Source organism: Epinephelus moara, chromosome 1, assembly GCF_006386435.1.
Source record: "Epinephelus moara isolate mb chromosome 1, YSFRI_EMoa_1.0, whole genome shotgun sequence".
Lineage (NCBI taxonomy): Eukaryota > Metazoa > Chordata > Actinopteri > Perciformes > Serranidae > Epinephelus > Epinephelus moara.
In genome coordinates, this window is record NC_065506.1 from 13,795,073 (window position 1) to 13,818,156 (window position 23,084).

The 23,084-nt window shown below is 41.7% G+C and overlaps 1 protein-coding gene across 3 annotated transcripts in view; it reads left to right on the plus strand.

The window, feature by feature from the left end:
- LOC126390766 (carbohydrate sulfotransferase 8-like) overlaps window positions 1-23,084 on the plus strand; it is a 207,290-nt gene that overhangs the window by 176,785 nt on the left and 7,421 nt on the right. For all 3 annotated transcript variants that reach the window (XM_050045224.1, XM_050045233.1, XM_050045216.1), the window contains one exon: window positions 22,567-22,604. In XM_050045224.1, the coding sequence (XP_049901181.1) occupies window positions 22,567-22,604 (38 nt within the window). The remainder of the gene's footprint in view (window positions 1-22,566; window positions 22,605-23,084) is intronic.

Here is a 23,084-nt window from a genome sequence, read left to right on the forward strand (position 1 = left end):
TTAAAAAGTGAAATTACTGAACACATTTAAAATAAGACTTGACTAGCGTTGCACAAGGACCACAGAGCATGCACAGGACTCAAATGTTAAAACTTTAGATAAATTAGAGGCATTGACTCAGAGAGTGCAATCTATTCAGATTCAGATAAAACTGTTCTGCATGAATATCATATTAATAGAGGGGAATACATAATCTAACCACACCTGAGCTATGCTCTCTATTTGTAATGTATCATTGAATAGGTTGACCATGCAACACACTGTCACTGCTACTACTGGAGCAATCCTAAAGAAGTATTTCACTGCTGGAAAGATGGTCTTTTCACAAAAGTTGGCTGTCTATGCAGTCGCATGATGCAAATACTTTTGAAATTGGTGCTATATGACCAGAGAAAACAGACAAAGGGCTGTGGCATTTGGATTTGCTTAAGAGGTAGAAAACCTACAACTACCAGAATACACTGCACCACACTGGACCAATAAATGCTCCTGCTGAATTATATTACAGTTACACAGCAAGAAAATATGTTTCCAAAAACAACTTAGGTGAGAAATAAGCAACACAGCAACAGTTAGACATTTCAGTTCATTTTAGTGATGGGCAAAGCAGTTCTTCAGATGTTACTGAATCACTAGAATCAGTTCATTAAAAAGATTCGTTCAAAAGATTCATTCACCGAATTCTTCAGTGCTTGGCGTGAGGAGCCCTGACTGTGTACTGCGTAGTTCGACTCAGTCTCTCTCCGTTGCTGCTGCTGCTGCTGCTGCTGTGTCTGCCCTGCACTGGTGAGCCTCATTACTGGCCAGCCTAACGTTTTAAGTTTGTTTATCTGAAAACTAAGTCTGTTAAAACAATGGGGAGGTGTGTGATTGTGTTCATGTGGCTTGACTCCTGGCTACATTAGCCGTTAGCTTGAAGAAAACGGTCCCTATGAAAGTGTATTGCTGAGAAGAAATTATTTTAATCACTCAGGGATCGGGGTTGTTCATCCGACTGATTCGTTCACCGAGTGATTTGTCACGCGGTAGGCAATCCCTCCCTGCACCCTGGCTGCCTCGCGACTCGCGAGTGATTCATCGTTCGCGCGGACCGAATCAGCAGTTCCACTCCCGGCCTGCACGCTCCCTGCTGAGCTCAACTGAACTGAGAAATGAACGAATTAGTTCCAGAAGTGATTCAGTTCAGTACGTTCACTCAACAGATTCGTTCTTTTGAACGATTTGTTAGCGAACAACACAGCACTAGTTAATTTACACATACTCCCCACATTGTTGTGATACATAACTGGTTGAAAATGAGCAAAATATTCCGTTAACATTGGATCATGTGAATTACAGCTAATTGTGTGAGTTAACTGTCAGTTTTAACCACTCCTCCAACCCTGGTTCGATTTTTTTAAAATCCTAATACCTGTGATAGTCTGGTGACCTGTCCAGGGTGTACCCCGCCTCTCAGTCAATGCTGGGAAAGGCTCCAGTGTTAGAACCTGTGCAAACTGAGAGCAGTGGGACCCACTTCTCTCTCTTCCACTTGAAACAAAAGTGCAGCACTCATTTGCCATTTAAATTCTTTTGTGCTTCATTTTTATCTTTGGTTTCTGCTGATTTGAGATGTTAATCTCACATCATGTATTCTTTGGATGAGCGATGCGCAAATAAGAAAACTAAATGGAGAAAAAAATAATTTAAGCTGTTGGTTTAAATTCATTAAATCGACCCAAAACTCTTCTGTGTTTCCGCTTTGTACCACTCTCATTAACTTCGGATGTGCTTGAGGTTTAGGGAAATGCAGAACACAATACTGTGAGGTGTTGATTCAGAGTGTAACGGAGGACGAATGTTATGTAAGAACCAGTGAGCATTTGAGGTGCTGGCCTGCCTCTGTGTGTGTGTGTGTGTGTGTGTGTCAGTGAGTGTTTGGCAAGGATTTAAAAAATTGAACTGATTACATATTACTTATTACTCATTGAAAAGGCAGTTACTTTGCTTTACGCTACAATTCCTCTACAACACACCCTCCATTATGAATAAAGCCCCGGTAAATAAGATGACTTTGGAGTTACCGGGAGGAATGTAATTACCTAGTTTATATTATAACCCTCTACACTACTTGTTCCTCAAATAGTAATCACATCAGCGCTGGTGTTGGGTCGGGTTGAGGCTGTGTTACAGATGGCCAAAGAGGACTTTCCCCTCAGGTGTATACAGCTGACAGAAGGCCTGAAATAATTCACTGCTGGCATGAAACTCACTCCATTTCATTTATGCTGCCATTTTTTTCTGTCTTTCAGTCAGTACCTCCCTTTATTCTCTTTCTCATTTTATCTCTCACTCTTTGTTTACATCGCTCTGTCTCTGTCCCTTTTTCTATTACACCTCAGTCTCACTCCCTCCGCCTCTTTTCCTTACTCCTCACTTGTTGTTAAGGCGTTTTTTTTTTTGTTTCTTTCCATCACATCTGTCTCTCTTCTCTCCCTTTCAATACACTGGTCTCTATTTTCCTCTGCCCCCTCTCTCTCAAGCTTTGCTTTTTTCCTGTCTTCCTCTCATCTGATTTCACTCTTCTTTTCTTTCTCTGACAAGATATGTTTGCCCTTCCACCCTCATTCACACATGTGCACACTAGCACACACACACACACACACACACACACACACACACGCACCGGTGCACACATCCCCTTCTCTCTTTCTGTCCATCTTATCTGGATCTCTACCAGCCCGCCAGTTCTGGCCCGTTGCCTGCCCTCCTCGGGGAGCACAGCTGAGCGGAGAGAAAAGAGGAGCAACGCCTAAAGCCCAGCCTCCTTAGCCTTATCATACATACACACACACACTTTCATATGCTCACACAAACAGAAATGTATGGAGTTATAAATGAGCACCAGAGTCCTTGGAACTTGACTAAATTGCAATTCTCAGGGGTGCATTTCCTGATGAATCACAGCTTTCACTGCACATGAAATTGCATTATTTTATTCTACTACTGGAGCTTTTGATTGTACAGAACTGGAAGTGTTTCAACAAACTGGCCTTGCAGAAATCGCAGGGTGTATATGGTACTGGTAAAAGAAGGCAGTGATGTGAGTCAGCCCTCCCAAAAGTGGTGACAGAGCGGACAGCTACCTTCTAAAAGGTGACATTTTTTAGTGAAAGAAGCGCTGCTTGGCAGATAGCTTGCAGACAAATTCAGAAAGACCTTGGCTTACGCTGGCTGACAATCAAGGCGTCGTGAAAAAGTTTTGACATTCATAAATGAAGAGGGACTAGTATTTGCAGATGAATATATCTCGTCCTAACAGAGCCTGTCACTGAGTGATGCTTTCCTTGTTTCATGGAATTGCTTCTTCTTCTTCTTTTTTAATTATCAACACAAAGAAATCTGGTCTCAGGTGTTTACACACAGAAAGGACAGTGAATTTTCCCCTGCACTATTCTGCAAAAGTTACATTTGTATGACTTTAAATTGCACTCATGTCTTTGATTTAGAACTATCCTCTTAATGATTAAAGGTATACAGTTAACACACATCCTTTCAGGGAATTTTTGCCTTCGCTGACATAATGACCCGTTGTTTTAGTATTTCAATGGTTTTCAAAAAATGAAAGAAAAAGAAAAACACAGGAAGGCATCGTGGTTTTTCCTGCTTTTTTTTCCTTCCACTCCATCTCATTAAAGTTGCCTAATGATGATGTCTTGAAATTTCCACTTTGGTCTCAGTGGCTGCCATCCAGCGAAAGTTACTCACACTTGTCTAACTTTAAATTACACTCATGTTCTTTATTCAACGTTACCATCTGATGTTAAAGGGTAGAAAGAATGGGAGGTAACATTCTATGTCACTTGTCTGTAATTTCTGAATACTTTCTCAACAACTTCCTTAGACATTTCCTGCAAAGAACCTGGCAAGGGAGTAGGTCTTGTTTTAACATTGGGGGAGACACGTGAAACAGGGTTAGGGTTAGGGTTAGGTAAATGTAAATGTGTTTAATTTTGTCAACAAAAAAAATCCTTTGCTATATTAATGTTTTTATTGTTGGGGACAAATGCACATGTTCTAAGTATTGAGGGGGACGTGTCCCTTGCTTCCCCCATGAAATCTACACCTATGTTATTTAATACTAATCACAGGGAAAAGGTTGATACACTTACCAGTGACATAACTGCTTGCTCCTTGTTAACCAAGGAGAAGTTTTTCTACAGTAAAGAATACAACTTAATAAACATGGCTGATAAAGTTTCTAATATAATTGAATAATTGATTAATTTTTACTTGGGTTTAAATTGAGCTTTTCTTTTAAAGAAATATGTATTTTTCCTACAATTAGTACTTAATTACCTTGTTCCTTTTGGTAACTTTATAAGAAGGACATTATTAGGAAATTATGGAGCCATAAAATGAAGCATTAAAGGGAAAGTTCCGTTTTTTACAACCTGGACCTTATTTCTGGCATTAAATACGGTTGTTTACTCACCCAAATAAGTTTGGTGTCATTTGGAGTCCTTCGGAAGATATTTAGATCCACGAGAGCCGTGTACATCCATATAGTGGGAATGATCGGGGCACCGACAATGAGGCTCTAAATAACACATTATCTGCCGCGAAACTCGTTCATTTCACCAGTATGTCTTTATGAATCGCTAGAGTTGCTTGTCATCATCATCCGGGTCATTTATACTGACCTACTAACCTCTGACCTGGATGATGTCATCCAGGTACGCGCGCCGCCGCACACCCGCAGCAAGGCTTTGTTTACAACTGGAATTTGCTACTGTTAGTTTTTTGAAACATGGCTGAATATTTGTCAGATTTTGAGGTTGTGGACGACGACTTTGAATATGATGGACGTCCTTACCGTTTTGAGCCAGAGTATATGGATGAGGAGCTCTTTGAAAGGAGGATGCGGAGGCAGAGAGAGGAACAGCTGGCCAGAGAACAACAAACCACTGCACGTCCGAGAATAGATGCTAACTGGTGGTGTTCTTGTGGACAATGTTCCACTATGCCGACAAAGGAGAAATGCCTTTGTTGCTCCAAGTGGGATTTGAGGCCAGGAGATACACGTCTGGATGTCTCCAGAAATGACTTCTATTATCAACCGGGCTGTTTTTTTTGTGTCCTGAAAGTAAACTGGAAGACCCAGCCAAAGCCTGCAGGACCGAATGGGCAACTTTCGATTGAGTAAGTAGCCTACACACATGCATAAATTGTTTATTTTCCTTGAATTTGTTTGCTTGATAAGTAAATAACTATGAGAATTTACATTTCTTTAGTTGCACAAAAAGCAGAGGCACTTCTTATGCAAAACGTGAATTTATTATTACATAGTGCTCAGTGACAAAAAGTGAGAAACCGAAAGGTGAACGTTTCAGTGGTAAAGAGGATTGTCTTTATGAGTTGCCTCTGTTTTTTTTTTGCAGAGGTTAGTAGGTCAGTATAAATGACCCGGATGATGATGACAAGCAACTCTAGCGATTCATAAAAAGATATTGGTGAAATAAACGAGTTTCGCGGCAGATAATGTGTTACTTAGAGCCTCATTGTCGGTGCCCCGATCATTCCCACTATATGGATGTACGCGGCTCTCGCGGATCTAAATATCTTCCGAAGGACTCCAAATTACACCAAACTTATCTGGGTGAGTAAACAACCGTATTTAATGCCAGAAATAAGGTCCAGGTTGTAAAAAACGGAACTTCCACTTTACGGTTTCGGGTTCAGGACTAGAAAATAATTTTCCATCATGTGAATGTAGCATTGCAATAAGACAGTTATTTACCACCAGATATAAAGACACACAGACATGCAGTGCCATCCTTCCAGAGCCCAGCAAGTGATCTATCTTTTTTTATCAGTTTGAATGGTCTTAATGGAGGCTTTGTTACTGCTTATCAAACTCACAGTGCTTAACAAGGCATTACCACGGCTACAACAATCACGGCAGAAAATCTGCCCACTATCAGGAGCCTGCCAGGCAAACACTAACCTCAAGTGTGTACTCAGTGAGTGCGATACGAGCACACACACAAACATACGTACGCACGCACAGACGCACACCTGTTCATAAAGCACACACACTACTCACACATGCCAGCAGTGGCAGTGGGCGGTCCCCGGCGAGGCAGAAACACACTAATGGATAATGACAGGGTTTGACAGCAGGAGAGTGAGCTGAGTCACTCTGGGCGCACAGGCAATGAATAAAAGAACGGGAGTGCTGTCTGAATATCCCTCACTGACTGGATTTCCTTTGATACAATACTATTCCTGCCAGTCTCCCTCGGTAATCCTGCTCATTACACTGTGCTGTCCCTCTATTGTGAGACTGGCAGCAGCAGCCGGTGTGAGAGCAGAACAGGGGGGACAAAAAGTCATCCTCACTGGCTCTGCAGCACCAGAGAGAGGCTGTACCCAGTAGCTGTTCTGTCTTGTCTTTGTCTTGATGAGCATTCGGCTTTAACTGTAGACCTCTCTCTGGCTGACATGCAAACACAAGCTCTGATAAATTAATACGTCTCAGCATCTCTCCAACACGGCAGCCTCTGCTGTCCAAGTTGTACGAAAGCACCGGTGCTGAAATGCACGTGATGCTTTTGTTGAAGGATGTTTCAGAACGACAGACTTGTGCTGTTTCGCTCCTGTGTCATCTGCTAATAAGAAGACTGAGTGAGTCTGTATTGTTCTGTGAAAGGAAGCAATTAAAAAGTTCTGTGAGACCTGCCAGTCATATCATCTTGCTGCTTTTTGATTTTGGTAAGTGTTGTTTGACAGGCGCACGCTCAGACAAAACTACTTGCTTTTTTCCTCTCTTGCATCGACAGGAATATTGGCTCCCTGAGAAGTATCAGTCTGAAAGCTGACAGTCATATCATCCTATTGTTTTTGGATGCATCTGCCCCACTGAGTTAGGCTCAGTTAAACCATCAGCAAGCCCACAGCCCTGGGCAGCACTGGCGTGTTGTTCACAAGACCACGGCTTGGCTAAAATCATTATTTGTATTGCTCCGGTCTGTTCTCCCCGAGCCTCATACACAAACAGCTCTGACAAAAGGCCAGATGTCTACTTTGTCTGAATCACCCACTACTTCTTTAGCAAGACAACTTGTGAAATCTATTCCAGGAATCTCTGACTTGCATTTTTTTTTCCCCCCTCACATTCCACTCGGATGCGTTAAATGTTGAGCTCTCTCCGTCAGTGTCACATTGACACGTAAATGCTATTCCAATTATTCTGCACCTTCCCTGCTCGCTGTCAAATTACCAGCGCTGGGAGCGGAGCATGGCTCTCACTGCACCTCTCTGGCATTTTCCCTGACAGGGAGAAGAAAGGAGCCTGAGATAGCAGAACGAGTGAGGGCTTGGGGCTCAATGAGCACTTTAAATGCTGAAGCCAGGTAATCAGACAGACTCAGTGAGACCAGGAGAGAACTGTAGGATCGAAGACTTTTTGCCACGGATGGTTTTCAGCTGATTTTCCAGGCAAGACTGTAGTTTATGAATACCTGACCAGGTGCTTCACATAGGCATGAAATAAAATAATGAAATAAAACGCTTGCAAACTGAATTCATGCTCCCTTATAAAAAGGTGGGGTTGTTTTTTTGTTTTCTTTTCTTTTTGCAAAGTAGGCAGCAATAAGCTCAGGGTTTGGTAGCATGTGAAAAGAAGACTGTTGGGATCCGCAGACTGGCAAAGCAAATCAGAGTTCAAAAGTGCAAAACATAAAGAAACGTAAACATGAAAAAAAAAAAGTGTGACATTGCAGATTTTTTGGTCATATATGCCCTGGCGTTGTTGCATTAATTCAGGCACAGTTTGATTTCTTTGGTTTGGTTTTTCTCCACAATAAGCAGGGCGATGTGCTGGCAGTCAGCAGCATGTAAGCTGCAACAAAAACAAACTGTGTTTCTTAAATGACACCTCAGCTCCTGGGACCTTGGGGCAACAGCCACCTGACGTGTGTAAGAGTTATTTCAGGCATAAGGGAGTGTCAGTCAGCGCGACAGCCCTTTGCAGCAATCGCACACACACACACACACACACACACACACACATACACCTCTCATTAGCACAGAGCTGTAGAGGGGTTGAGTAAGTGCTGCTGTGTTCAGATGTTCACACACACTTCACTGCCTGTCAGAGCCCAACCACACAGAGCACTGTGGGACGAGAGGCTTCTGTGTAAAAAAAAAAAAAAAGTATCTAGAGAAGGAAACTTTTACCGTCATTATTTCCAGCGTTATTACTGTGCAGAGCTGAAGACAGGGAGGAACCTGCCGTAGTCACGGGAGTTGTAATGGCACAGATTTTGCAGGCGTGTTGTTGGGTTTATTCTTCGGTGCTATTTTTATTGTTTGCTGGTTATCAAGAATGTAGCTGGGGAACGCCGCAGAGGGCACTGACAGAAGCAAGAGGAAATTATAGGTTGGAAACTGGAGGCCAGAGGTGATGCGCTGGAGAAGAGCAGTGTGGAAGAGCAGAGAAGAGATAAGACACTTTGGGGAGGATGGAGTAAAAGACCAGCATCTGGAGGGCGAAAGAATGATAATGGAGGGAATGTAGAGGAAAACAGAAGCGAGACCAGAGGCGAGTACGAAGAAAACAGAAAAGTGCTCAAGGCTAATCAGGAGTCGCTATGAAGGCCCGGGCTGGTCTCGTTTGTGGGGTGGTTGGAGCCCAGAGGTGAGCTAGGAGGCATGTTAAGAATGCATGGCTGCAAGGCCACTGACAGACAAATAAGGCTGCTTGGAGGAGTGAACCCAGGTCCTGTACTTCCCAACTCGTGATGTGCAATTGCTTATGACAATTTATCAATCTGGGTTATTTACACTTCAGCATTTCACAACCACAATCATTTATTTCTCAGAGCTGGATTCGTTTTAGTGTTGAGGGTTATATGTCATTTTTATTGGCACTACAGTATGTGTGTAATCCCAGAGGACCATTCATACAGGATTAAGGAACCTTGTGATTTCACTCAAAGCACTGCCGGTTTATCAGATTTGCAGAGTGATGATTTACTCCTCATCCTGTATGTTGACCCTCAGTAACCAAGCACAGCCACTGAGAGACACAAAAAAACCATAGCTAAACCACAAGTGAGACACTGATTATTAATATGACTGTGAGGTGACACACACTCAGTTTGTCAAACTGGCAGTATGCTATCTGCCAAAAGTATCCTACATTACATGCCGACTCCAGAGTTCCACTATTTTTATCACATGGTACAGTAGTTTCAGTACAGTGGTAAGTCTCTATAAAGGTAAAATTATATGACTGGTCATCATGAAACTAATGTAGTTCAAATCATAGGCTGTGTATAAAGATGGACAACATGACAGCTCAAGAGTGGAGCCAGAGCATCTTGAACGCCCCTGATGGCTGGCTGCAGTATAGGTCATAAAGCCTGCCCCGTCCATGTTAACAGATGGAACATGAGCCGAACTAAAAAAAAAATCAAAGAATTTGTCAAGTAAATTTTTCCTTAAGATGGTTTCTGTCATTTTAGGTATAACACTGCTGGTTTTAGTTAGTTATTTGATGCTATAAAAAGGGGTTTGATGGCTGTATGTGCCAGTTGGTGTGCTCGCAATCAATGGCAGGACTGCTCACGATTGGTCAGATGGGAACTTAATACCGCTGATTTCACTGCTGCGCAGACTCAGGCTCCAAATAGCATCTCCAGTGACAGATGGAGGCAGTAGAGATGCGTTGTCCATCTTTACAGTTATTGTTCCAGACACGGGGGTTGGGGAGGGCTGGCAGGTTAACAAGGGGGGCGCATTTTGGTAATTTTACTAACAAGATGGATGGCGTCCTCCCTCAAATCCCATGTCATCTACCTACTGACATGCATAAAAACCACCAAACCATTTGGAAAATATTTTTATTAACAAATAACGACACAAAAAACAACACTGTAAGGAATCCTTAAAAATGATTGGCTTTAATTAAACCGAAAGGCACCTTCAAATATTTGCTGTTAATTACTTCCAAAGCTTCAGAGCCCCACAAAATGGTATTCAGGACAGTACTAATGGATGGTTCAGTGATTTGTAAAATCTGCAGAGATTCTCAGTGACATTAATTGGTGTGAATCAGCTTTCTCCTTAAATAACTAACATATTTAATTGAACGCTTGACTTTTTGCAATTATTTTCTGATGCAATTTGCAATTTTATTATGCAACTTTCTTTTTACTTAATACAAACTATCTTATTCCTTTCAGTAGCAGTTTGGTATCTGTTAAAGTTTTAGATGTCTGTTTGGTGCAAAAATTCATGTTTTTTTTAAAAATGACTGTGTTCTAAAACAATAATAGTCTCCTTATCACCTAAAAGGGTCATGAAATATAGGAATATGGGTAGTGCCATATTTCTTTGATTGCCTTTGGTTTCTAAGTAAATTGAATCTTCTTTCTCCGTGTCCATTTGATGGACTGACGTGAACTGCAGGCAGAAGGTGAATGCTGACGCTTTGGTATTCAGACGCGGTCCCTGTGCTTTACTCACATGTCTGGACTCATCAGTTTCTGCTGTAATCAGTAGTGCTCTGACAGGAAAACAAGGGGTGTGTAGGAGAACGTGACGCTAACTCAAATGAGAGGCCAGGGTAAACAGTGACAGGGCCAATTCCAGTTCCCAATCTCACTGCAAATAGAGGTGAACAGGGGAGCACAGAGGCTTAACGAAGACATAGCAGCATCTGATCACAGCACCTCAGCGCGCCGCCAGTGTACCAACAGGTCACAATAAAAGGATTTGGCACTTAATTTTAATCTAGAAGAAATGAAAAATTGTGGAGAAAAAAAAAGACTTAAAAGAGGTCATCAAACAACTCATTTAATCCCTCGCAAAGCCAGTGCACAAAGCCTTCAATGGCTTTGTGGAAAGAAAAAAAAATTAAAAATACAGCGCTAGGAGTGCACAATTATGTTGAAGTTATGTTGTAATCTTTTGTTTGCAGCATACGGTCAAATTCAGCACCCCTTCTCTAATAAAAGTCATCATGTCACTCTTAAAAAACAAGACAGAAAGAATAAAGAAGTAAAAAGTGTAGCTTTACTATAAAAGTGCATAAAGAAAGCTTTCCTATCCCTTTGAGCCAATTCCAGAACAATGTCTCTTCGCAATTAAAAATCCCCTTTGAGATAATACTGAAAATTGTTTGTCTTTGAATCAGAGAGATATGCTACTGTTTAATTAAATTAGGTGGTTTTATTTTCAGCTGTTTCTCTTCACGTAAACGACAGCCTCAATTCAGCACCAGCAGTTGTCCATGTCCCAACAGTTTAACAAGTCACCATCCTCACCCTTGTTCAACTGCTGAATAAGCAAGTTTTCAAATCTTTTGGAGTTCTCATTTCCTGTGTGGTTATTCATCTAGAATATAACATATAGTGGGGATAAGGGGAATAAAGCTTTTGCTGAAGCAGGCCCTCCTGTACACGATCCCATATCAGCAGGCTGGAAAGCAGGAGAGAAAAGCCACAGTAGAGCAAACAGTCACTCAGTCACAATTGTGTGGTGCTTTCCATGTTCGGGCAGTTTCAAATGAATAGGAGTGAGGGCAGTAATCAGGTGGACTGGGTGAGAGTGCAGTCTAGCAGGAGGAACTGTGGCTGTACCAGCTGACTATTTACAGATGACTGACAGTTGTTGATGTCAGTGGTGTGTTGGTTGTAAATGAGGTCACTGTTTAAGGTGATGTCAAGATAGGGAGGGTGGAAAATGGCTTTGATGAACATTTCCTTTGTTTGTGACAACAGAGTTAAGCATGGGTGTAAATCTGAGCACTTTGTGTAGAGGAGAAGACTGAGGACACAGCCCCGTAGGCGCTGGTGTTGATGATGACAGCAGGGGTCCATGTGTGGTCAGTCATCGCTTTCCTTGGTCTGTTGCTTTAATCTACAGTAACTGACTGACAACAAAGCTTAAATCAATTAAGACTAGTCTGGCATGGTTACTGTGATTCTAGCTTGTGTAGGAGTGATTGTACAAGTCAAGTCATGTCCAATATCACAAATCAAAAATTTGCCTCAAGGGACTTTACAATCCGTACAGCATACCACAGCATCTACTCTTAGACCCTGAGGGGTTAGGGTGGAGAAAAACTCCCCCAAAAAACTTTTAATGGGGAAAAACTGGTAGAAACCATAAGAAGAGCTACAAAAGAAGGTTCGCTCCTCCAGGATGGACAGAGGCGCTATACAGTTTTGGAGGTACCTGGTTCCTGAAGAAAAAGTCCCATTCATTTTTTGGTATACAGTGTCACAATATTTACAGTTGGATCAATTCTACTGTTTCTATCAGCACGAAACTCAGGACAAAAGATTAATAACTGCATTAGAAAATATTTCGTTCTTAATAAAAAATGCTGAAGGTACAAGCTTGCGTACATAAATCTATTCTAAAACATAAATATAAACATTTAGTATGACTCCCGCAATGCATTTTGACAAAAAACATACAATTACTGATCTTATAATTCTGGGACATGCACCGCTAACGGTAGGTGGATGCTAAAGATGAGGGTGTTGAAAAAGTGGACAAAAGAAACACAATCTACAGCCATCTACATCAATTTATTTTGAAATTCTAGTTAAACGACTATGGTGCTGTGTTTTGTCCTCAACTGTAATGTTGAAGTGTTCTGAATTTGCTACTTCTCCGACTCATATTTAGACCCATCTGCAATGCCAAAATACAGAAAAAAAACATGATTTTTCATAAAATAATTTGAAATAATTAATATTTTTGGCCATAACAAACAAATAGGGTCATTGAATTAAGTTGGGAATAGTGTATGATGAAAAGCACTTCCTGAGCCAGCAGCTCCTGCCGCTTGCCAACTTTATGTCGTGTGTGCAGAATAGACCAAAATAATATGAAGAATATAAATGCAACAAAGTCATTCTCAATAAGGACATAAAGAGCTTGAGGTCTGTAGTGACTCAGCTCTGATGAGTGAGGTTTGATAGGGATATTATGATTGATGTTTTCCGTCTGAATGGAATCTTGTGTTTTACTAAATGAAATTTGAAGAGCCGTTGATTTTTAGATGTTATGCCTGTTCAAAAAGGACTGAACTGTGATGATCACGGAGCTTGCACACTGAGGAGGGCACTGGCCTAAATCTTTGTGTACGTTAGACAGCGTAAGAAAAGTCTTTTGTTTTTAAAAAATTCAACTTAATCTTAAAGGTTAAGTGTGTAAGATTTAGAGTGATTTAGTGTAGCGGTGAGGACTGCAGATTGCAACCAGCTGAAACTTCTCCCAGTTAGAATTCCTACAGTGTTCATTTTCACCGGTAGCCGCATTATCCGTAGAAGTCACTTGCTCTCCAAAGCAAATCACAAAGGTGATTAAAACCAGACAGAAACACTGAACAAAGCAGTTTCACGTTACAAATCAATGTTTCTTCGATGCTGTTTGGCATAAACTGACAGGCAACTCACCCCCACATGCTAATGTTTGCTCTGATAACTTAAGAGTCAGACATTCAGGAAGATTTTACCAAGAGCCAAATTATCCAAAACAAATGGATCCAGTGATTTAAACTTTCCAAAACTGCTTGTTTCAGATGGGCCTCTAACTACATTGGGCGGTGCAAAAAAGCAAAATGTAAATGGTCCTATCTGGAGCCAGTGTTTGATTTGTCCATTCTGGGCTCCTGTAGAAACATGGCAGTGAACATAGCGCCCTCCATTAACAAGGACCCGCTCCCTATATATAGATATAAACGGCTCAGTCTGCTGTTACAAACACGATGATTCTTATTTTCAGGTGATTACACACTAAAGAAAACATACCTATATTAAATTTATGGCAACATATCCCCCGAAATCCTACAACCAGCTTTTGCATGAAAATTCAAGGTAGAGGTAGGTATTGATTATTAGACAGTAAAGTCATGCCATTTTCAGTGGAATTTAAATGGACAATATAATTATGTTGTTATAGCTTGAATACATTTCTGAAGCATGGCTAAAAAATTAGTTCACTACAAGGCTGGGTATCGTCTCAAAAATTAAGATACCAGTATCATTACCATTAAAGTGGTAACAATACCAATAGAGTACTAGATTCGATGCCTATCATATGAACGGAAGAGAGGGTAGTATGGTCATACTTTCGAATGCTTTGGTGGCAAAGCATGAGCTCTGCACTAGGGTTAGTTAACATTGGCAGATTCAACAACAGTAGTTAAACTGTTTCAGTGTCAGTGTGAGTTTGTGGGTACCATTTAACGGCTCAGCGTTGGATGTTAGCCTCTGATGCTGAGTTAGCTTGTGCTAACCAGGAAAACATTGAGCTGACTGTTTGCGGAGGAGAGAGGCCTCAGAGACGGCAGCAACAGAAAGTTTGCTTATCCGGAAGGAAGTCTGGACGGTCCAGTATCAGACCCTCAGTGCAAAAAGGATTGAATGGAGGTAATTTGGCTGAAGAAATTTCAACACTACTTGGTACTGGGTTATTATGGTCAGTACCCATTGAGTATCAATACCCAACCTTATCGTCCAATAACAAACAATTGGTTTGAGGGGCAAATTTTTTTTTTTTTTTTGTGAAGGGCCAGTGATTATTGAGTATCCCTCTAAGATACAGTTAAAGGTACTGCAGAATCTTTTTCATGGTCTACGTCCTTCTATTTCAGTGACTACTTTGCTCACACAGCCACCCGTTAAGTTTGTCAGAACTGTGGCTCTCTTCACAGTGTGTCTGTCTACTCTTCCATTTTGAACAGTTGACTCAGTACTCAGGCTTTAGATACATGAGAGCGCATCACTCCTCTCATGTCATCAGCAGCTCTGTTTATCTAGCTGTGCCTGTGCAAGTTCCAGGACAGCATACAGCAGCTACGCCTGCAGATTTCACTGTGTGAACTCCTCTCACAAATTTCAGGCTACTGACCAGAGAAGCTTCTAAAAATCTCCACTCACTGTGTGGACTTTTTGGATCCCATCGGCTTTGTGCTGACAACTTAATTTGCTAATTTTGAGATATTTGGGTCGGCACCCATTATGCTCTAAGGACACAGGAGATGAGCATGCCTGTTCTTTTGTTTATCCCATGGTCTTTCCCATTGTCATTGGTGGCAAGGGAGTGTTTCACAAAAGCAGTTCTGCAGTGTGTACTTGCCTAGGTCAAGAGCTGTGCAGCATCTGAATAAGATATGTGCCAATTAAAGCCTCCTGCACCTCGTCTCAGCCGAGATAATTCACTTAACCCCGGGCTCGCAGCTGACAGGTAGCATTTGTTTACACATCCCTCCTCATGCACGCTGCCAGGCCCCGTCCTCTACGTGGTATTAAAACAAGCCGCCTCCCACCACACCCCCACATGCAGCTCTCTGACTCTCTGTTTCCATGGAAATCTGCCCTGGGAAGTCTTCTGCATTTCCTAACCTTGAAAGTACCCCAGTAGCATCGACTGTGAGAATATATTGTTGTCAAAATGAATTGTCATAACGGTAATCAGTGCCACATTTGATACCCCCTTTCAGCAGCTTCCTATCTGTGTAGTTCATTATTTCCCCTCCTGCTGTGTTCAGTACCCAGCGTTCCCAGCATGAGAAAAGAATTTGAAGATCGCACAGAAAAAGAAGCCCAAGATTGGAGCAAATTAAAACATGAGATGGATTATTATAGCTACCTACTTTATTGCCCCATAGTGGCTCTTTATCATTAAATGCACTTTCCTATTTTTTTGTCTCTGTATTGAGGATTGTACAGTTAAAGCACTATACACCAGACAGCATGTCCATTTAAAAGAGAAAAATCCCATTGCCTCAGTTTCATTATTTGATCACTCTGAGATATAGCTGATCTTTTCTGTGAAACACCCATAAAACTATGTGAAAGATAACGCCCCTGCTTTTTGAAGGTTCTCAGTTTTGAAAGTGGATCAAACATTTTTACACATTTCAAATTGTACCATAACAAAAACATTTTTAATCCATAGATGCAACACTTTGTAATGTAACAGCCTCAACCCATTGACAAACTCATTCACAGGATTTATGTTATGATGGAAGTGACGACGCATGAGCCAAGCAGCTGCCTCAAAGCAGGAAGGCAAAGTGCTCTGGAAATAGTGCAAAGGTGTTAATGCAGCACCACAGCCTCACGTCATAAATAGTCTGCTACCGTGTTGAGGTTTTAATCCCACTGAATGTTGATGCAGTCTTTGTATGCTTAGCCTGTGCACTGCCACAGTGCTCTTTTTCATTTGAATTTCATCTAATGAGGGAGCACATCCCCCGCGACTTACGAATCTTCCCAGCACTTGACCTTAGGAGGGGTCACAGGTGGTAGGGGAACCTATACATGGCATTGTGAACATCATGCAATTTATGGATTTCGCTAATAACTCTAAGCACTCTGAGGTGCAGTAAAAAAGGAATTGCATTGAGGAGGTCAGGAGAATGTCATGGTGGGGTTTAGGTGTAGAGCTCGAGAGACAGGTTTATACACACCGCTGGTTAGTAAACCATTTTCTAAAAAGACATTGTCCTTTATCCAAAGAAATTACCACACATTACTTGTTTAATTAAAGCTACAATGTGAACACAGCGCTGACACACTGAACAACATTTCCTCAGTCACATCTCACACTCTCTTTCACATCACGTCAAGCTCTAAATGTACTATAAAGTAATAGAACCGTATTACCGCATGAGGCCTCATTAACTATTATGTAGCTTGTAGCAGGAGGAACTGCAGCAACACTGGCAAAGTCACAAGGGGGAAAAAAATCTACTCCACGTACCCTATCATAAATCTAAAGCCTGTAATTACCTATCCTGCGCTAATACGGACTAAACAGACTAATAATGTGCAATTAGGACATCAAGTTAGAAAGAGAAATGTCAAATGAACACAGAAGGTATCACCATGCAAAATGTAGCCATAATGAAACGGCTTTGTCATCTGACATTTCAGTTATGACTCTTTATAACCTTTGTAGGTGGCATGTCTTCTGGTGCCAGTTGCTTGCTCATGGCACTGCGCTCCCCCACTGAACAGTCCAGTAGGTGAGAGGAGGAGAGTAGGTATTCCCGTGACTGAGGGGTTCTTTTTTGGGAAACTTAGTAAAATATTTTAATTGCCTCAGCACTCGGAAAACAACACTACCAACTCCCCTGCAGATATACTGCAGTCATTTTGTGCTGTGTAAATAAAAGATAAAGAAAAGAAAGAAAAAGCTAACACAGTATTATCAGCAAAATTTTCTTTAAGCACCTATAAGCAATATACTTGTATCAATAACTGATTATATGGCTATTTGGATATGAGCAGATCACTCCCTGTAACAAACCCACCATGAATTATCATCCCACCCACATGCAGTTCCTCTCAGCTCTACAAGATTTTTATTTTAGCTTTGTTTTGGTTTTCAGGCCTACAACTTTAGTGTTTTAGCTCAGTCTCACTGCTTTCATGCAGCTATTTTCAGGGAGGAAAAAGCTATAGGAGGCCACTCTATGCCAGCACAAGACAGCAGGTAAACAAAGTTAGTGACCAGCTGGTGAACACAGTTGAGCGTTTAGCGGCTAATGAGTTAGATATTTCCCTCAGGACTTTGTGGAGTAACTGAGCTGGATGTGTAAATGAACAGCTACTTGTTAACGAGTTTGCCATAAAAACTTAAAAAATGCTAACAAGTTGTTTCTGCTGCCCCCATGTGGACAAAAAAAGTCAGTTTTGGCAGGTGTCACTATAAAAGTATTATTAAAGTAAAAGTACTCATGAATTGGGTCTTTTTATGATGATGATGATGATGATGATGATGAGAATGAGGACGACAGCAATGATACGGTATTGTGGTTCAGTGGCATTTGGTTAAGGTGGAGTTCATTCTAGTAACTTTATATACTAGGTATCGTAAGTGCTATATCGTAGGCAACTGGACTTGCTTGCGTTCAGTTGCCTACAATATAGCTCTTACGATTACAATGATCTGGATGATATATACTGGGTAATTACACCTGCGGTAATGCAACATATTTTATAAGCTGATCATAGTATATTTTGTATGTAAAATGTTAAACTGCAAAGTAAATAGTAACTATGGTTGTCAGACAAACAACAAAAATAAGTCAGATAAAAAAATGCACAACACTTCTCTCAGGAATGTAGTGGACTAAAAATATACACTCAGACTGAAGGTCTCTGCACACCAAGCTGTATTTTACACGTGTTTTTTTCATCAGTTATCTGATAAAAATCATGACGCACAGAAACCTTGGGCACTGAACCCTCTGTGTTATAACGTTCTGCTTGTTGTGAAAATTCATTGCTGTTGAGCATGTCTGGATAGGCTAACATTACCCTCTCTTTGTCATGAAACATTTCAAGAGGTTAATTGCCTCCTTACAATTCCATGTTTTTTTCTTGCTGCCCGCCTGTCCACTTTTGCCCTGTTCCTTTCCTTTGTTGCAAATGTGACCAAAAGGTTACGCCACATTATCTTTACTGCTTCTTGGTCGAACAACACTCTAAAGGCTTTTGACAGATGCAAAAAAAAAGAAACACAGAAAATCGAACCTGTTCCCAAAACTTTGATGAAAATCTGAGTCGGTGTGTAAATGTCATTGACACAACATGAGGTCGTATTTATTTTTAAAACGTGCCACAATGCGGGGCATCGGTGGCTTAGTGGATAGAGCAGGCAACCCATGTACAAGACTGTTGCCGCAGCGGCCCGGGTTCAACTCCAGCCTGTGGCCCCTTGCTGCATGTCTCTCCCTCTCTCTCTCCCCCTTTCACACTTCATTGTCCTATCAATTAAAGGCAAAAATGCCCATAAAAATATCTTTTAAAAAAAACGTGCCACAATGCTAGACGAAAAACACAAGCTTTGTGAGCAGAGGCCTTTTGTATGTAAACCTTTCATTAATCAAATTAGAGAACTGTGTCCGTTTGCATTAATCTCTTCTAATACTAAATCCTACTGATTGATCAAGTCTGGTGTGGCGTCATGGCTCAGTGGGAAGTATCTGTTTCTTGGTGTCCAGGTTGTTTCATTTGTACAATGTAATTACTTGGATTAAAGATGTGTCATTGATTCATTCTTGGCCAAAGCTGTGCTTTGAGTTGTGAACACCTAAGAAGGCCTTAAAGTTTCCAAGCCTCCCTCCACAACAAAAAAAACAGTCCTCAGATGATAATACACACAAATTTTAGATGTCTCGTGTTTGGTCTTTAGAGAGCCTCGGCAAGCACGTCTTCAATCCTGAATCACTGATTGCTCACCCATCACCTCCTCCTCCCCAGCACCTGCTCTCTCTGGCCCAATCCCAGAGGATTTCAGCACCAACTGAAACATCGTTTTATCTCACACCACAACAAGTTAAAACATCAATGGACCAGAGCTTAAAACCTAATACCTCTGTTCTCAAGCGTTTTTCCTCTGATAAACCACCCCAGCATGCCAGAGCTCTGTATTCCCACACAGAGTCAAGTGGAGGAGGAGCATGTGTGCAGAGTGCAGGTGTGGGTGGTTTGTTGGGTAGAGAGGGGAGTGCAGCTGGTTGGGGTCACAGTGGCTCAGTGTGCAGAATGACTAATGAAAGGTTTATAGCGGCGCAGCATGACTGCCTAGTCTGAATAGTGGGCTGGAGGAGGACACGCCTTGTCTGGCTCCCTGCCTGTCTCTGGTTTAAACCAGGCATTTAACAAGTTCTCTCAGAACATAGGGGCCACAATCCTTCACTTAATAAGCTCATTATTTCACATTGTTTTTGTCCTTTGCTCCTCCTCAGCGGCGGTGGCAGGGAAAATTATGTTTGATGTGTGTCTCTTTTAGAGAGTTGTACAAGGGTCTTTGAGAGGAAAGGATGATAATGAATCCACTAATGATGTGGCCCTTGCTTATATGGATCCTTGCAGTAATGCTGGGTCGTCTGCATGAATATTCAGAGGCTTTGTCTCCGGGAGAGAGGTGGACGCTCAAGGTTACTTTAGAGGGCAACAGAGGACGAGGCTCAAGAGCCGATTCAGCTTTTAAATCAGCTTCTATCATCAGCAAAATTACAGTGAAATACCTGGGAATCAAAGCAAAATTAATCAGAGGCCGTCTTTTGATCTATGCTTTGAGTGTGAGTTTACCAGAAGCCCTCAGAGCTTCTAAAAGAAGATACCAAAGCAGTTTGACATTTAACGTCTGGGGATAAAAACAACTTCAATTTTATTGGTTGACTGTTTTCTTCCCATTACAGACTTCCCTCTTGATGCATTTATCCTGAATCTCTCCATTAGTACATCCGAAAATCCTTTTTGTGAATGCTACAGTATACAGTAACTGAGCGCACATGTATAGAGTAAAAACTGATAATGCCTCTCAACTAACTTACAAATTACACCTTCAGAGAAAGTATATTATTAGGCATTATTAGGCTATTTACAAAAAGAGTTTTGGAAAAACTTGGGCTTCTACTGTAGGTACGACATCTGTATGTGGAATTACCACTATGAAATTTTTGCATCTTGCAGGATGAAACCTCAGTCTTGCAATTTATCACTGTTTCACTGCGTAGCAGTAAAAATCAATAGCATAGTTATACTGAGTGGAATTGACTGAGTGTGAAATTGCAATCAAACAGCAACTATTACCCTCAACCAAATAGATACTACAGAGATAAATGATGTTTACAAATCCCCCTGAAATCCAGTTTACATTGTTCTATTGCTTGTTTCAGTTATGCCTTATCATGGAAAAATGTTCCTCTCATGAAATGTAATTTTGGCTCCCTACTTGAGAGAGTAAATGCCTTTTCAGAGCCAGAATTTGTTCGCTATTTGTAGCAAATTTTTAAAACTAGATTTATTAAATCAAATCAAGCTGTGTCAGATTTGTTTTCAAAACAACTTTAACAAGACACTGTTGTCACAGAGTGCTGAACAGGACAAACAAGTGTCCTGTGTGCTCCGCTCAGTGCCTTTGGCTTGAATCTAATTTAACCTTGCTGCATTTCATTGTTCCTGTTTCTCAGAGTATTTTTCTTTATAGAACAAACTATACAAATAAATGTCATATATTCAACTACATTGCATCAAATATGGATTCTGGATTCTGTCAGTGGTACTGCAGAGTGGCACAATATAGAGTTTAAGTGTTGCTCTGCTCGAAGGTGCAATATGGAATTGGAAAGTGCGACAGTATTGACATCAACAGCTGTGACAAACTTGTAACAACAGGCAGACAAAACACCTCTTAGAGGAAAACCAATTAAACGTTTGGAGATTTCAATTACCACCTTAATGGGCTTCTCAAGATCAATAACTGAGCGTGTATTTTGACAAGATGGTCAGGGCTACAAGGGGCTTGTGCCGCTCCATCAGTTTAGAATAGCAGACACTGAAAGGCGGTTGCTGTTGTGGATGTGTTTCCCAGGCGATGGCATCTGTGTGTGTTGCGATAAATATTCATGCGTTTCACATGCGCCAATGCAAACTGATATCAAAGATGCACATCCTACATGAGCTGTCATTAGGGTTAGGGGATCAGATAACACAGCAGCACCAAAACAAGATTAGAAATGTCACACGCCACCTCCTTAGCCCACTCCCCTTAATTTCCCCCACCCGCCTCTTCCTCCAGTGTCTTGTTCAGAAGAATGAAGACGAGAAAAGATTCAACACACAGAGCCAGACAGCAACACAGAGCTCTCCAGCGCATACTAATCTAAAACAACATTGCATCTGGGCAACGCGTTTTATTCCCTCCCCACTGAGGCGTGTTTAAGTGTGAGATAGGGCTCTGCAGATCTCATCACTTAGGGAAGGTTGTGGCCTGCATCTACAGCCCTCCCCCGCCACCACCCCCTCATGCAGGTTCCTATCACTTCCACCCTCAAATTGGAAGTGACAGCCCACTCAGGCAGAGGTGTCTTCACTCCCCCCCATCTGCAGCCATGCAGCCCCACTCAGAGCTGTCAGCCTGATTATATATCAGCAGGATGGGGGGACCTAAGGAAAGGAGATGTCCAGCTGGAGACAGACCACTAAACACATCGTCTGTCCGGCTGCTGCACATCTGCCAATACACATACCACCTGTCCCCAAGGCTGCCACAAAACCAATCTGTAGGTCTCAATCACTCCTGCTGTCCTCTAGAAAACTCTCTTCCTCTTCCTCTGTCTTTCCTCTGATCTGCCACTACATCTTTTTCAAACTTTGGTTCTGTTTGCTGCTCCCAGTTTCCGTCTTTCCTTCTCTCTTTTCTTGCTTACTTGCATCTGGTTTTCCCTCTTTTTCTTGTACTTTTTTTCCTCCCCTGTCTCATCCTCAGTACTTGCTACTGGGAGCACAACTCATTTACCAACTTTTCATGCTTGTGGCAGCTCATTACACAGATAGAGCTACCTGTCTTTCCTCTGTGGACTAGTAGAGCAGTGGTGGTTTTCCCGGGGATCAAAAGTAGTCTACTAAGTGATAGGAAATGTTCAATTATTGGAGCGTCTGATGCATCAGGAGGCGCCTAACTCTCCCCTACAAGGACAAAAAATACATGTTGTTTCTTAAGTGCTGATTTTCTTGTCTCTTTTCTCTTCTGTCTCCCCAGGCGTGAAGCTTGGAAGCACTCCGCGGCAGTCCAGAGAGGTACATGTTTACTCCATTTCTCCCAAAACACAGATCCGCAGGTTGCTCCCAACTGTTATCTATTGCAGAAAAGTGATTGTCAGCCTTGTACCTCTCAGCGTGTCTGATAGTATCTGTGTAGAGAGGCTGACCTCACACTGTGCATTCAGCCAGTCAGACTTTACTGAGTAAACGGTCCCAGCTGAACCAGGCCTACAGAGTTTTCCACAAGTGCATACAATGTCCAGCTGGGTGGAAATAGGTGGGCGTTCATGTATAGAAGGCCCGTTTTGTCAATCAAATGTATATCAGACCTTGAAGTGCTATACCTCGTTTTGTTCAGGAAAAAAAGGACATTGCAGTCAGTGCAATCTTACAATCAAAAGAACATATCTGAGAGCATGACAGGTGAAATAAAAATACATGGGCTTTACAGATTTAAGAGGCTTCAACGCACAATGTCATTTTCTGCTGCTAGGTTTCTGTCAATCAAAACAATAA